The 14205-nt window shown below is 37.1% G+C and overlaps 3 protein-coding genes across 6 annotated transcripts; 2 read left to right on the top strand and 1 right to left on the bottom strand.

Annotated features, from left to right (window-relative positions):
• Nucleotides 1-768: 768 nt before the first annotated feature.
• LOC110804798 (2-oxoglutarate-dependent dioxygenase 11) lies at nt 769-3042 on the top strand. Of its 2 annotated transcripts, XM_056843250.1 has the most exons (3): nt 769-1153; nt 1349-1410; nt 2342-3042. In XM_056843250.1, the coding sequence occupies exons 1-3, from the start codon at nt 863-865 to the stop codon at nt 2916-2918; spliced, it is 930 nt and encodes a 309-aa protein (XP_056699228.1). In that variant the 5' UTR covers nt 769-862; the 3' UTR covers nt 2919-3042. The 2 variants fall into 2 exon arrangements, with proteins under 2 accessions (XP_056699228.1, XP_056699227.1); XM_056843249.1 differs by having other exon boundaries at nt 773-1410.
• Nucleotides 3043-3839: 797 nt separating this feature from the next.
• Nucleotides 3840-5968, top strand: LOC110804379 (2-oxoglutarate-dependent dioxygenase 11-like). Its single transcript, XM_022009977.2, has 2 exons — nt 3840-4448; nt 5140-5968. The coding sequence occupies exons 1-2, from the start codon at nt 4021-4023 to the stop codon at nt 5714-5716; spliced, it is 1005 nt and encodes a 334-aa protein (XP_021865669.2). The 5' UTR covers nt 3840-4020; the 3' UTR covers nt 5717-5968.
• A 240-nt stretch (nt 5969-6208) lies between these two features.
• Nucleotides 6209-12563, bottom strand: LOC110804810 (nuclear intron maturase 2, mitochondrial). 3 transcript variants are annotated; one of them, XM_022010421.2, is made up of 3 exons: nt 10035-12563; nt 6972-7221; nt 6209-6830 (listed from the first exon to the last, which is right to left on the bottom strand). In XM_022010421.2, the coding sequence occupies exon 1, from the start codon at nt 12260-12262 to the stop codon at nt 10097-10099; it is 2166 nt and encodes a 721-aa protein (XP_021866113.1). In that variant the 5' UTR covers nt 12263-12563; the 3' UTR covers nt 6209-6830; nt 6972-7221; nt 10035-10096. The 3 variants fall into 3 exon arrangements, with proteins under 3 accessions (XP_021866113.1, XP_056699225.1, XP_056699226.1); XM_056843247.1 differs by lacking the exon at nt 6972-7221; XM_056843248.1 differs by lacking the exons at nt 6209-6830; nt 6972-7221 and adding an exon at nt 7475-7601.
• Between the last annotated feature and the right edge of the window lie 1642 nt (nt 12564-14205).

The raw sequence follows: 14205 nt of genomic DNA, 5'->3' as shown, positions 1-14205 counted from the left end.
TTTTGCATGTTATACCTAGGATACTAAATAACTAATTATCATTTTTTTTTTGTTGTTGCAAATTAAATGAGCCTGAGATCTATCATATATAGGTAATCAATCTTAACTAGTAGGCTAAAATTTCATTGATATTAAGTACGGACTAATTATCGTTGCTCTCTTCATATACTTACCTAGTTCTTGTTTTTTTTCACTCCCTTCTTCCCACTTAACACGTAACAGAAACTTACACGTAACTTTTGGGATTGAATGTGTGGGTCATTGTGTTCATAGGATTGAATGTGTAAAATTAACCAAAGCCAAAGAACCATCTGTGCATCCCCCTCTTTACGGTTAAGGTAACGACTTCTTTTTTTTAATTAACGGGTTGAAGGCGGAAAGGCCATTGAACAGCTGGAAAAATCCCGGGCTCTCTACTGGGTAATAAAAATTGTAACAGGCGGCTGATCATCCTCTCGGACCAGCTACTGATCATAGCAGACACTTCAGTGGAAGTGTGTTGAATCAAGAACCTAAAAATATTTGTTTAGTTTACGAAGGTAGTTTTTTTTTGTCGGATATCGATTGGATTAAGTCAATTTTTGACAACCCGGCCTTACTAAAACCGTACTCTATTGGATAATAGAGTAGTACAAGGCCCACGCACTTAATCCAGCTATCATTAGTAGTAGTCCACTGTTCTCATGGCCCATTGTAACCATATAACATTTAAACAAACAAAAAAAAAAAATCTTTTTAACGGCCCACAAAAATCCTTCCAATTATAAACAACTTGATTAATTATCCCTACCATACAACTAATCATTAATCATTAATCAATTTTGTTCTTGTATATACATCTCTACCAAACACCAAGATTAGGATGGATGAAACCACCACCACCACCCAATCCTCTTTCCATGAAGCCACCATTGTTAGCCAAGATGGCTCGGTTCGAACCCTTAAGGTTCCCGTGGTTCAAGAACTCGCACGTCATGGCATCAAAGACGTACCAAAAATGTTCCTTAGACCACCATTAGACACCCTAAACACTTGTTTTACAGAGAATTTTCCATCCATTAGTATGGCTAAATTACGCGCTAATGATGTGGAGGCGAAAGAAAATGAGCTAAGAAAATTGGGTCAAGGTTTTGGAGAATTTGGAATGGTATTGGTAAGTGACCATGGCATACCACTTTCTTTGTTATCTTGTGTTAAGAAAGTGATTAAGGGTTTTTTTGGTCTGTCTTTTGAGGGAAAGAAAAGGTCTGTTGGGACATATGATACTGTAGATAACATGGGTTATGGAAGAAATTTTGTTAAACCAGATGATAAACCTCTTGATTGGATTGATCGTTTGACTATGAAGGTTTCTCCAAAAGAATCAACTCATGGCTTGAATGTTTGGCCACAAAACCCTACAAATTTTAGGTATGTATTCTTTTGTAAGATAGAATTGTGCCTCTTGATGTTTTGATTTTAATACTTTCCCCGTTCTTATTTACATGACGCAATTGAATTTTCGACAATATTCAATCAAACTCATTTGACTTCCTTTTGTGATTTATACTTAATAAAAATATAGTTTTGTAGGTTCTTATTAGATCCGTCTCCATAAATAGTTTTTAAATATCAACTTTTTATAATTTTTTCTTATCCATGATTGAAGATATTAATGTTTGATCGTGTATTGAAAAACGTGCCTAAATAATTGTGTCATCTAAAAAAGAACAGAGGAAGTATATCCCTTCAATTTTCTAGGTAGGCATGTAGCTAAAACGTCTATTAGACAGGTCATGTTCTCATCACTTTGAATTTTGTTTGCAGTAGTACTAAGGTAAGATAAGTGTGACTTTCAACAAATAGTGTGTTCTTTTCACCTTAAATCTAATAAGTTCAAATAAGTTGCAATCGGCTCTTATAGATAAATTATTTCTAATCAGGTCTTATTAATGTTAGGTTTGATCAAGCTCTATCCGGTCAATCTGTTCCGTTAAATTTAGATAAGTTCAGATTAAGTGAGTCATTATTGCCCAAAAATTTAACTTTTTTGAGAATGTCACCTAGGATAAATTTACCTGATTACAAAACTATACTTTGATTTCATGTAAATATGTAGTAATAATCTTAAGATTTTTGAGAATGTCACATAGGATAAATTTACCTGATTACAAAACTATACTTTGATTTCATGTAAATATGTAGTAATAATCTTAAGATGTGTTGTCATCAGGGAAGTTATTGAAAGCTATGCAGAGAAGATTTTTGAGAATGTCACATAGGATAAATTTACCTGATTACAAAACTATACTTTGATTTCATGTAAATATGTAGTAATAATCTTAAGATGTGTTGTCATCAGGGAAGTTATTGAAAGCTATGCAGAGAAGGCAACAGAATTGGTCGATGACATACTTGAGGCATTAGCTGAAGCATTATCTCTAGATGAAAAGGCCTTTGTCAAATATTTTGACCCAAAAAGTAGAGAGATTAATGCAAGAATAAACTATTATCCACCATGTCCAAAGCCCAAATTAACAATGGGCTTAAGCCCACATACAGATGCTACTATCCTCACTCTTTTAATGCAATTTGATATCTCTGGTGGTCTACAAGTTATGCACAAAGACAAGAACATTTGGTTTAGTGTTCCTTGGCCTAATGATGCATTATTAGTCAATGTTGGAGATTTACTTGAGATAATGAGCAATGGTAAAGTTCAAAGTTCTTGGCATAGGGCTGTCACACAAGTTGATTTAGAGAGATTTTCTTTGGCTTTGTTCTTTAATCCACCGTTATCGATGGAAATCGAGCCTATTAAGAGTGATGATTCGAGTGATTACGAGTATAAGAAGGTGGTTGTGGGTGATTACTTACAACATCTTTATAAGGTAAGTCCAACATTGTCTAAAGTAGCTATCAAATATGCAATGGTCTAATGAGATCGATGTAATATGTAAGTAATAGATTATGTAAATAATCTTAATCATACAACGAAGTTTGATAGGTAAACTTGTGTTTAAAATACGATCGATTATAAAAATTGCACCAATTATTTTGTTACAGAGTGTGTAACTTGTTTCTTACACGTAGAGTCTTTACTCATCGCAAATCATGATCATATGATTGCATTTTACAGAATATTTAATACAATTATTAATTGTTGGATTGCTGCATATCATATCTTCCAGCCTGTAACTTTACTTTGCTGAAATATCCTATTAAAAATAATAATTAATTACTAAAATTTAACACGCTATATCCCTAATTAATCGGTACTAAGTGTTAGCCTTGATTAATAATATATAACTATAACTCTGTATATATTACCATCTCAATTACAAGCATATCAAGCTCAATGGCCCACTTAAATATAAATTCATATTTATTAAATTACTTTGACAACTAACTCTTATCTGTTACTGTTATCTGTAAAGTTTAAAGAGCTGACTCATGAGGCCAAGTTGCGCACAATGTCAGAAAAGAGTTTGACTACATATGAGTCTGATAGAGTTTCGTTCTAAAACCACTTGATAACATAACTAGTCCAATAATCACATGTGAATTATACTCTTAAACACTTCACAATTACAATAAATTAAGTTCATTTTCAATTTTCAAGTCATTTCTCCGTATCAATTCCGGTCAATGATTAAAAATATGAAAGCATTAATTGTCCACAATCATGCATGGGATATATTCACGTTCGAATTCCTAATTCCATTACTCTTTACTATTATAAGAAATGAAATCTTTCATGGCCCCAAAAAAATATTTCCTATTATAATTTATAAACAACTTAGAAAAATTAAACTCCTACCATAACCATATAAAGGCATAAACACCCTTTTAATTATTTCAACTTAACATCTCTAATTCTCTATACTAAAACATCAAGAAAAAGATGGATGGAGTAACCCAACTACCCAAGATTATTCTTTCCATGAAGCCACCATTGTTAGCCAAGATGGGTCGGCACGAACCCTTAAGGTGCCCGTGGTCCAAGAACTCGCACGTCATGGCATCAAAGACGTACCAAAAATGTTCCTTAGACCACCATTAGACACCTTAAACACCGCAAATTCTTATTTTTCTGAGAATTTTCCGTCCATAAATGTGGCCAAATTACGCAGTAAAGAAGGTTTAGTGGTGAGAAACAATGAGCTACAAAAGTTGGCTAACGGTCTTGAAGAATTTGGCATGGTATTGGTTAGTGACCATGGTATACCATGTTCGTTATTGTCCGATGTTAAGGAAGTGATTAAGGGGTTTTTTGGGATGTCCTTTGAGGAAAAGAAGAAGTATGTTGGGACATATGGGTATGTGGATAATATGGGTTATGGTAGAAATTTTGTAACCAAATCTTATGATAAGCCTCTTGATTGGATTGATCGTTTGACTATGAAGGTTTCTCCAAAAGAATCAACCGTTGGTCTTAATGTTTGGCCTCAAAAACCTCCTCATTTTAGGTAATACTCCTACCTTCTTTTCAAAATGATTTTTAAACTTTCTGTTTTAGACTTTTAGTCTGTTGTATAATGTTCTCGACTTTGTGCCTTATACTGTTTTTGGACATGATAATTTATTGTCATATTGACATGCAATTTGTTAATTGTCAAATTCTCATCACTTCTAGACGAGTGTACTCTAAAACAATTGCATTTCGAGGAAGTATAAATCCATCTCAGATATGTTTTTACAAAAATATATCAGCCAACAAAACGACAAAATAGGCTAAAAAAAAACGCTAAATGACAAAATTTTTTTTTTTGAAAAATGACATCCGTTTTTGAAAAATGGCATCTGTTTTAATACTTGTCTTATCCCTATTTTATTATTTTATGGGGTGAGGTGTATTTGGGGCACGCCACAATCAATTTTTTTTTTTGGTGCAAATGAGCCACAATGGCGAGGATGAGAATCGATCACAGGATCACTTGAAACCGGGAGAGAAGCTCTAACCAACTGAGCTATCTCCCACTCTCACCCTCATTATTGTATACACTTGTCATATCATACAAGTGTACTTTTGTTTACACATCAAAAACAAAAAGTTAAAAGCAACACATTTTTTCTTCATGTTACATAATTGTATTCATATAATTTGTGAAAGGGGCCGATGACAATCCTAAGATGTGTTGTAAATTTGTAATGTACCAGGGAAGTCATTGAAAACTATGCAGAGGAGGCAAGAAAATTGAGTGATGATATACTAAGAGCACTAGCTGAAGCATTATCTCAAGAAGAAAATGCATTTGTCAAATATTTTGACACAAAAACTAGAGAGATCAATGTAAGAATTAACTACTATCCACCATGTCCAAAGCCCAAATCAACAATGGGCTTAAGCCCACATTCGGATGGTTCGACCCTAACTCTTCTCATGCAATTTGATACCTCTGGTAGTCTACAAGTTATGCACAAACACAAGAACATTTGGCTAAGTGTTCCTTGGCCTAATGATGCATTATTAGTCAATGCTGGAGATTTACTTGAGATAATGAGCAATGGTAAAGTTCAAAGTTCTTGGCATAGGGCTGTCACACAAGTTGAATTAGAGAGATTTTCTTTGGCTTTGTTCTTTAATCCACCGTTGTCGATGGAAATCGAGCCTATTAAGAGTGATGGTTCGAGTGATTACGAGTATAAGAATGTGGTTGTGGGTGATTATTTACAACATTATTATACGGTGAGTCTAACTGTGCCTAAAGTAGCTGTAAAATTCGCAATGGTCTGATTAAAGATGGGCCCGAACCGACACGAAAAAAGCCCAGCTAGGCACGGGCACGAAAAAAGCACGGCCCTAAACGAGCAAGAAGTCATGGGGCGGGGGCTGGGCCTGAGCCGCATTTTATAGGGAAAAGCACGACAAGACTCGACAAAGCACACTAAATGTAGTAAAATTAAAGTTAGCCTCACGGCCCGACCCGGCCTGACAGCTCGTGGTCGTGGGCCCTTTCTTGAATTTTTCGGCCCTGCCCGGCGCGATGCAGAGTGGATATTATTTGAAGTTCAGCTAAGTTCTTATTTAGAACTGGCATGGATATTATGAAAGGTTTCAAACTAAGTAAAAACCCACCTAAAATTGAAAAGAAAAGCATGAAAATAGCTGCTATTTGAGTGACTCGACGCTTTGCCCCCTTGAAAATTTCGAAGAAGAGTAACGTCAGAGAAGAGAAGAGGAGGAGAAGCAGAGTGGCTGCCATGAAAGAGAAGAAAAGAGGAAGAGTTATCAAAGAAACCAGCAGAATCGAACAAAGAAAATGAATTTCTGTACATCAAGAGCCTAGTTTTACTAATGTTTCTTTCCAATATCAACCAAACAAGTGAGGCTTCAATTCCTATCTAATGACCTGACTAACATATGTTATATAACCTACTCTGTCGAATGAAATTAACTGGTTCAATTCATGTATAGTTCACATAGGTTGCAGATCAAATATCTTGCAGCTTAACACAATAACACCTAAAATGCAGAGATCTCAGTATAAATTTCCACTGATGTATGCAGGAAAACAAACACAGAGACTCTGGGTTAGTGCTGCCGGTGCACAAACTAACAAGAGCCCTCAATGTTCAGTGCAATACGTTAAAAAGACAAATGACCCAAAACTGCCTAGAAAGAGACTCACCATCAGTTTTCCCTCTGAAGTTTTTTCCTCGAGTGACCCGCCTCCACCACCAGCCATGAAGAGATGCATCCATTCCTCCGGATAAACATGCACAACTAAGCTGAGTGTCTCGCCTTATTCAAGCTCCAAGAAAAAGGAAGAGAGAATCTCTGATTGCTTTCATCCTAACCACCAATTCCTCCTCTTGAAGGCAACATATGGTATGATCTGACAAGCTACCTGTCATTGAAACAAATGAACCTCAATCACCAAATCGCTTATTGTTCAAGTCTCATAGAAGAAGAAAAAAATTATAATCCTGAAATAGTTTAAGAGTTGATTATCCTGCAACAGAAGCACCATAGGGATATTTACTATTACCTTTAAACAAACCAACAACTTAAAAGACACCTTCCCTTCAGTGCTGAACGATCTCACAATCATCTTTCACCAACACCCTAGTCTGAAATAGTAACTTGTTATCTTTAATCTGATTTTCATCTACTCTTCATGCCTGACACTGCGCATTTTTAAGTGTCACTCCTTTCAGTACAGTGATCTCCCTGATCTTTATCACATTGGCTATACAAACACAAATACTCCGCGATAGCTAAAAATCCAAAAAGTCATCCTGAAAACAGTGGATTGGTGGTCTTAAAATCCAACTGGCATAGAAGTTCATGTATAGTAGTAAGATGAAGACATGAAGTGCGGAAAACCCAGTGTATGGCCAATCAAAGCCGAGGACAAATCTACAAGCACCAGGGTCCATAAGAAAAAGATTTCCGTCAAAGAAGTACTTGGAGAAACAGTCATGGGTTCCATGAGGGGAGAAGTTCCATAATTATCACATAAATTCATAAATTCATAAATTCAACACTTAATAGTAATGGTAATAATAAAGGGAAGTAATTATCTATCATACTCGACTTTGCTCCTTTACTTTTAGTTCCGCTCAAAACCATAGTATGTTGGAGTCACTACAACACTTGTTTGGATACAGCTCAGCTGCTGCAGATTAAGATAAGATGTCAAAAGACTGCATAGTGCTAAACAGATGACTCTACGAGACAAACACATTGTTATGCAAGCTTAGAGATAGATTTCTTGAGCAAAATTTGGTTATCAATTGCCCACATCTACTTTAGTATCTGACAAGTAAAATAGTGTAAGTCGATATGATTCATGTCAAGCAAACCAACAAATTGTTTACACATAAGTAAGCCTACAGATTACAGAATGAGAGTTTAATCACACAATGTAGCCACTAATATTTTCAATCTTATTATCCAACAAATTAGCTACATTGCCTGACAAAGTTAATTTAAGCCAACATCTTTCAACAAACTTTAAAGCTTTTTATTTCATATATTTATCTGAAAGTGGCAGATGAAAAGAGCCCACTTACATTCCTGAGATTAGAACATCAGACCCATAATATCCATCAGCATTTAAACTCATAACTAAAATATTAAACAGTGGCTAATTTGATGTAGAACAATGAATTGAGGGAAAGCTAATGAATTTGTGTGTATTTTGGTGTGAAAGGGCCCACATAGATATCCACAAAGTGAGAGTGTGAGACCCCACTTGCAGTATGGTTTTCTCCATTAACTTCTGTAACCTTACATTTGTTTATCTCTTATCAACTTACCACCTCTTCAGGTGCGGACGAGTAGTTACGAAAATTAATAAAAAATATATTAGCAATTTATGAACTAGGGAGAGAGAGGGGGAGAGGGAGAGAGAGAGGGAGAGGGAGGTAGAGGTAGAGGGAGAGGGAGAGAGAGGGAGAGAGAGAGAGAGAGAGGGAGAGGGAGAGAGAGAGAGAGAGAGAGAGAGAGAGAGAGAGAGAGAGAGAGAGAGAGAGAGAGAGATATGAAACCTTAAGCAAATGTACTATCAGGAAAACAAACAAGAAAATCAGTTGCAACTTATTTCTCCAATTTTACCTTCCCTTATTTCATTAACAATTTTAGAAAATCAGTTGAAATCAGTTGAAATCCCCAACTTATTTCTGTTTATTGCTAAAAACTACTTCTACCACATGTAAATCATAAACTGAGAACAAAATCTGAAATAAAATCATCACTAATACTGAAGATAGCCGATTTTAACAACACAGGCAATTCTAATTAAGCATGAAAAATCATTAGAAACTCTAAAATTGAAAAGACAGAGCTCAAAACTTACGGAAATATCAAAGCATAAACAAAACTCCAGAAATAATTTAATATAAACAAAACTCAAAACAAAAAATAAGTTCATTGCAATCCAAATTTCCAGTAGGCACTGAATCTCTCATTAGTTCTAACAGAATGCAATAAAATAACATAACATAAATACCATCCATAAAAGCCAAGTACAATATTAGGCACGGCCAAACAAGTCTTATCCAACAAAGCATAATTCAGCAGCAAGAAAACTGATTTCTCCTCCAACAAGTCCAGCTGACACGAATCGCTAAACATTTTCTTTTGAACCCTAATTTTCAAACTCCTTTCCCTCACATGAACGAATTAGCAGTAATTAGTACTTCCAAGTGCTTTAACTTTCTGAGTATATGATGATCATGATTTAGAATCATTAGGTCGAAATTGTTGGTAACAATCCAAATCGTGACCTCGATTGTCACAACAATAAACAGCTTGTTGATCACAACAATCAAAGAAAAACCCTAACAAATCTACATTGCGAAATGGCAACACAACTAATAAAGAAGATTCTGGAATTAAGTAATAGCAAGTTCATAAATCAAGCACAGTAACAAATTGTTGGTAACAATCCTATTCGCTAAACATTTACTTCTGAACCCTAATTTTCAAACTCCTTTCGCTCACATGAACGCATTAGATATGGGTAGCTAGAGGAACAGAATAACCTAGGGAGTGTGTCACTATATAGAGAGCATTAGTAGAGAAACAATAGCATGTTGAATATCGTTGAGTGTTTTGTTGAGCTTTTAACAGTTTGTTGGGAGAGAATCAAGCCTCTCGAATGCTTGAATATCATTACATTTTCTGTAATTTCTGTTATTATTCAAATCATCATCTTCTTCCCTATTTTCTGCCATTATTGATGTCTAGCTGTGTTAATTCATAACATTGACTCGAGTAGGCATCACTTTAAAAGCATGTCCGTTGACCTAGAAGGACTCTGAGAAATCCTATGGAGTGACCATCGACCTATTGATACAAGATCCAAAAGACAGTGATTTCAGCAACCATCTAATGACACAAGATTCAAAAGACAGTAATTTCACAATGCACACAGATACCATTAATATAAATGAGAAACTTGTCAGCCTAGTTGGGAAAACGGACAATATTGCAATGATCATATTTCAAACAGCCTTAATAAGGCATTAAATTTTACAAGCTATCCCGAGACTAATATTGAATGGGCTATTAAATTACCCCGGGAGCAAAGCTTGCGTGTTCATACCTGTCAAGCATGACTTCTTCCTTTGCTCAAGACATTTTAAAAAGCTCGGAGGCCAAGGTACCTCACACGTGTGCCATGTTAATTCTCTCTTTATCTTCTTCCTCGTCTTCACTTCTTTCAACACAGTCCTCATTACTCGACTCCATCTCAAGCTGATCACAACTTTGAATGTTCTTGCCACCACTATTCAACAAAGAGAGCTGATCCGATAGAGAAGCATTTCTTTTGTAGTTCCAAACAAGCATAGAAATGTAATCTTGCGGTGAAATTAGACCTTGCTCTTTGATGCAGTTCCTCTGATCCTCCAAGGTCTTAGGATCATCAAGGCTCAGGAACTCGAGCAGTGCCTTTTCATGATCAGGCCTCCAGTTACCTGGAAAAGGGGTGTAATCGGTTTCAGGCACAAGAGACATCCTTGTATACTTCAGCCCTTCAATAGACTCTGCAAGACCCATCCTTAGCATGTTCTGATACTCAGGTGAAAGCCCCTTTTTCTCCTTTAAAGGACGACTAAGGGTCCTATCACTAATCTTGTACACCTTAGCACGTGATCGGAGCTTATATTTTGCAGCATACAGCTTTGCAAGTGATCCTCTGATAATATACGAACAAAAATTAACGATTTTCTTCCTATTATCAGCAAATCTGTACCACTCAACCATAGTGCAGAGCAGCTTGTTCATCTGGGAATTTGTGTGAGCTTGAGTGGCATGAAACATTCTGAAACAAGGCTGTGGATCAGGTTCTCGATCCCCCTTCAGAAGGTTCATTTTCCTGAATTGCCTTATACATTGCTTCAGACTTGCTGTTACTGATAAAAGGGTTCCCACACCTTTCTCGCTGATAATTTTTCCACCAGTAGCTGTGTAGCGGAGTGTGGGATAAACAACCCTTCGGCATAATACATGGTCAAGAAACATAATTCCCTTAGTTATGTGCTCAATAGGCAGGCTGTCATTGTCAAGCTTGAGGAGATATTTCTGATCACAAAACTCAACTAACTGTTTTCTCAATACTGCTGCATCAGCTCTAGGTCCTCGAATTCCAATCAAGATGTGACCTCCATACCTAATATAATCCATTTTCCGTGTTTTATCTGGTCCACTAGTGGGAACAAACTCAGGCCATGAAGTATTTCCCTGCTCTGCTTCGCCTTCTGGAGAATTCCATATAACATCGCTTTTTGAAGGATGATAAAACTCCTTAATCTTACCCTCCATCCAATGATCCAATTCATCCAGGATTATGTTTGCCAGTAGCGGGCTCAAAATCCCACAATGACCCCAACAAGGAACCTTCTCTGCTTCCTCTGGAGCAAACCCGAAAAAGGAATCCAACCAGTATGGATCAGGTTTCGGTTCATCATCTGCCAAAACCTTCTTCTTCTGATACTTTCTTTTCTTCTTCTTCTGTTTCTCACCATCATCAATCTTTGTTTCAATCACTGGCATCACTAATGCTGATCTTATTAAATCAATCACCTTTTTATCTCTCACATCCCTCATTAAAGCATTTATAACTAACCCTACCTTCATGCCATCAAGAATAGTACTCAAATCTCCTTTTAAATACCACAAATACCCAGCAAAAGACCTCCTAATAACCCTCAAAACAGTATGAGCAGTCCTACCAGGTCTGAATGCATACGACTTCTGCGAAAACCGAGACTCATAAACTGGCTCCAAAACCATAAACAAAACCTCCTGAACAATCCTATCTTGATATGGAGCTGGCTGTGTGGTGGTTAATATTGTCTTAATCTTCCTTTTCGATAAAGACTCATACTCAGTTTTATCCCTAGGTGACCTGATATAAAAGTTCAACCTAGCACCCCATTTAAACCTATCATCAAGAACTGCATTCCTAAGAGACAACAAATCCTCTAATGCCGGCTTTTGTATCGAATGTCGAGGCAAATATGAACCAGTTTCATCGGCATATACCTTCTGATAGGCTAATACCCACAACTCAAACTTCCTAAGATAACTAGTCAAATTGCTCGCACTCTTCTCTGGCTCCCGGAAATTCTCAATCCACATGTGTGAGCAAACTGCAACCCCATCTTCCTTCATTAAGCTTAAAGGGTCATCTGGGTCAGGTTTTCGCCAATTGTTATTATGAAACCCAGAAAATGATCTAGATAGTGCAAACCCATTCAACCTGTAACTATGCCTGAGCAAGGGAAGGATCCCTGACCCAGTAATCCTAATCAATCTTATGAGAACCATATCAAAAAGGATAATACGAATTTCAAGTAGGGTTACCAGTTATCCCAATCAATCTTATGAGAACCATATCAAAAAGGATAATACGAATTTCAAGTAGGGTTATGGTATACACAATTTGTAGAATTAAGAGTGAAGAATTGCAAACCTTTAATCAACATCGAACTCGACTTGAAGGAATGGGTGAAGGAGCAGAAGCTAGTGGTGGAGTTTAGTTGGTGATCGAAGTGTAGGGAGGAGAAGACATATCAGAGAAGAGGGAGGATGAGAGAGAAAATTAGGTTGGGGAAATACGTTAGCTTGGAATTGGGGGAAAGAAGGGGGGCAAAGATGGCCGTGGGCCGGGCTTCGGGCCGAGCCCACGGGCCGTGGGACAAAACGGGCCAGGCCCACTCGACTTCGAGCTGGACGGGTCGGGTTCCAAAGTTCGGGGCAAGGTCCACGGCCTTTTGTGTCGGGCCGGGTCGTGCCTAAGTTTAACTTTAATAAATTTAGCGTGCTTTTTCGTGTCGGGTCGAGTTGTGTCGTGCCTTGTCGTGCTTTTTCCCAAAAAATCGGCACACGGCCACAACTTCGTGCTCGTGCCGAGCCGTGCTTTTTTCGTGTCCGGGTCGGAAGGGGCTTTTTTCGTGCCCGGATCAGGACGGGCTTTTTCGTGCCGGATCGGGTCGGGCACAGGATGCATGCATGCACATGTGGACCTATGCATGCTTTAATTAGGTGATGTAATTTTATTTATTGCAAAACCAACTCATAGATCTTGTATGGGTATCAAACTGTCAATAATGGAAGTTTGTACCCAACTATGGCAAGCTTTATTGTTTTCTAGTACTACTTATCAAAGGGGAACGAATAAATGTGATTTCAAATTCTAGCAAATTTATTTTTATATACTCTCGTAATTAAGATATTTTGAGTCATTTAAATGTGTGCTCAAATCAACTAACTGGTATACCAAAATCAGTTTCCCTTGAATGGGAATGGTGATATAAACTGATATTTGACGATAAGTAATTGTCCCTTAAGTCCCACAAGTCAATTATTGCAATACTTTCTTCTTATAAGTTAAAAAAAAATTATGGCCAATTAGTATTCAAATTAAGTTTCACATGCACTGGACCAGCAATGGTAAAGTTCAAAGCTAAACACCTTACTCATCAAGCCAAGTTACGCTCAATAACAGAAGAGAGTTTGACCACATATAAGTCTGATAAGGTTTCATCCTAAAACCAATTGATAACAGGTTGAGTAGCCAACCAGTCTTATATTTTAGCAATATTTATTCAATGTGAAATAACTAGTCCAATAATAACATGTGGATTATACACTTAAACACTTCACGCTTACAATAAAATAACTTCATTTTCAATTTTCAAGTCATTTCTCCGTATCCACCATGTCTTGAAGCCAAGTAAAAGTGAACAAGTGATTTAACATGCATATACTAGTTAGCTTAAACAAGCATAGATCAGGGATCTCAATTAATTAGTTAATCATGCCTCCTCTACATAGTGTATATCTTCTCTTGTGTCACCTTCATTTATACTAGCATTTTCATTAGAGTATTTTTTTTATTATTATTTCTTTACAGATATACATCAAACTGTTGTATATAACACCAAATAAAATTTTAGATTCAAAGCATGTCCCGGCACAAGTAAGAAGTCGTGGGCGTGGGAGTGGGCTGGGCCTGAGCCGCATTTTTTTGAAAAAAGCACGACAAGGCACAGCACGACTCGACACTACAATGCACGCTAAATTTAGTAGAATTAAGCTTAGCCACGACGGCCCGACAACCCGTGGGACTGGGTCCTGTTTTGAACTTTTTGGCCCGATCCGGCCCGGTGTGATCCAACGTGGGCCCGGCCCGGCCACGAGCATGTTTATGTGATTGATGTCTAGAAGCCAATTAAGTAAAAGTGAACAAGTGATTTAACATATACTAG

This window comes from Spinacia oleracea, chromosome 4 (genome assembly GCF_020520425.1).
Source record: "Spinacia oleracea cultivar Varoflay chromosome 4, BTI_SOV_V1, whole genome shotgun sequence".
Taxonomy (NCBI): domain Eukaryota; kingdom Viridiplantae; phylum Streptophyta; class Magnoliopsida; order Caryophyllales; family Amaranthaceae; genus Spinacia; species Spinacia oleracea.
Note: the sequence above shows the minus strand (reverse complement) of the source record. Positions and strands in the feature narration are given on the sequence as shown.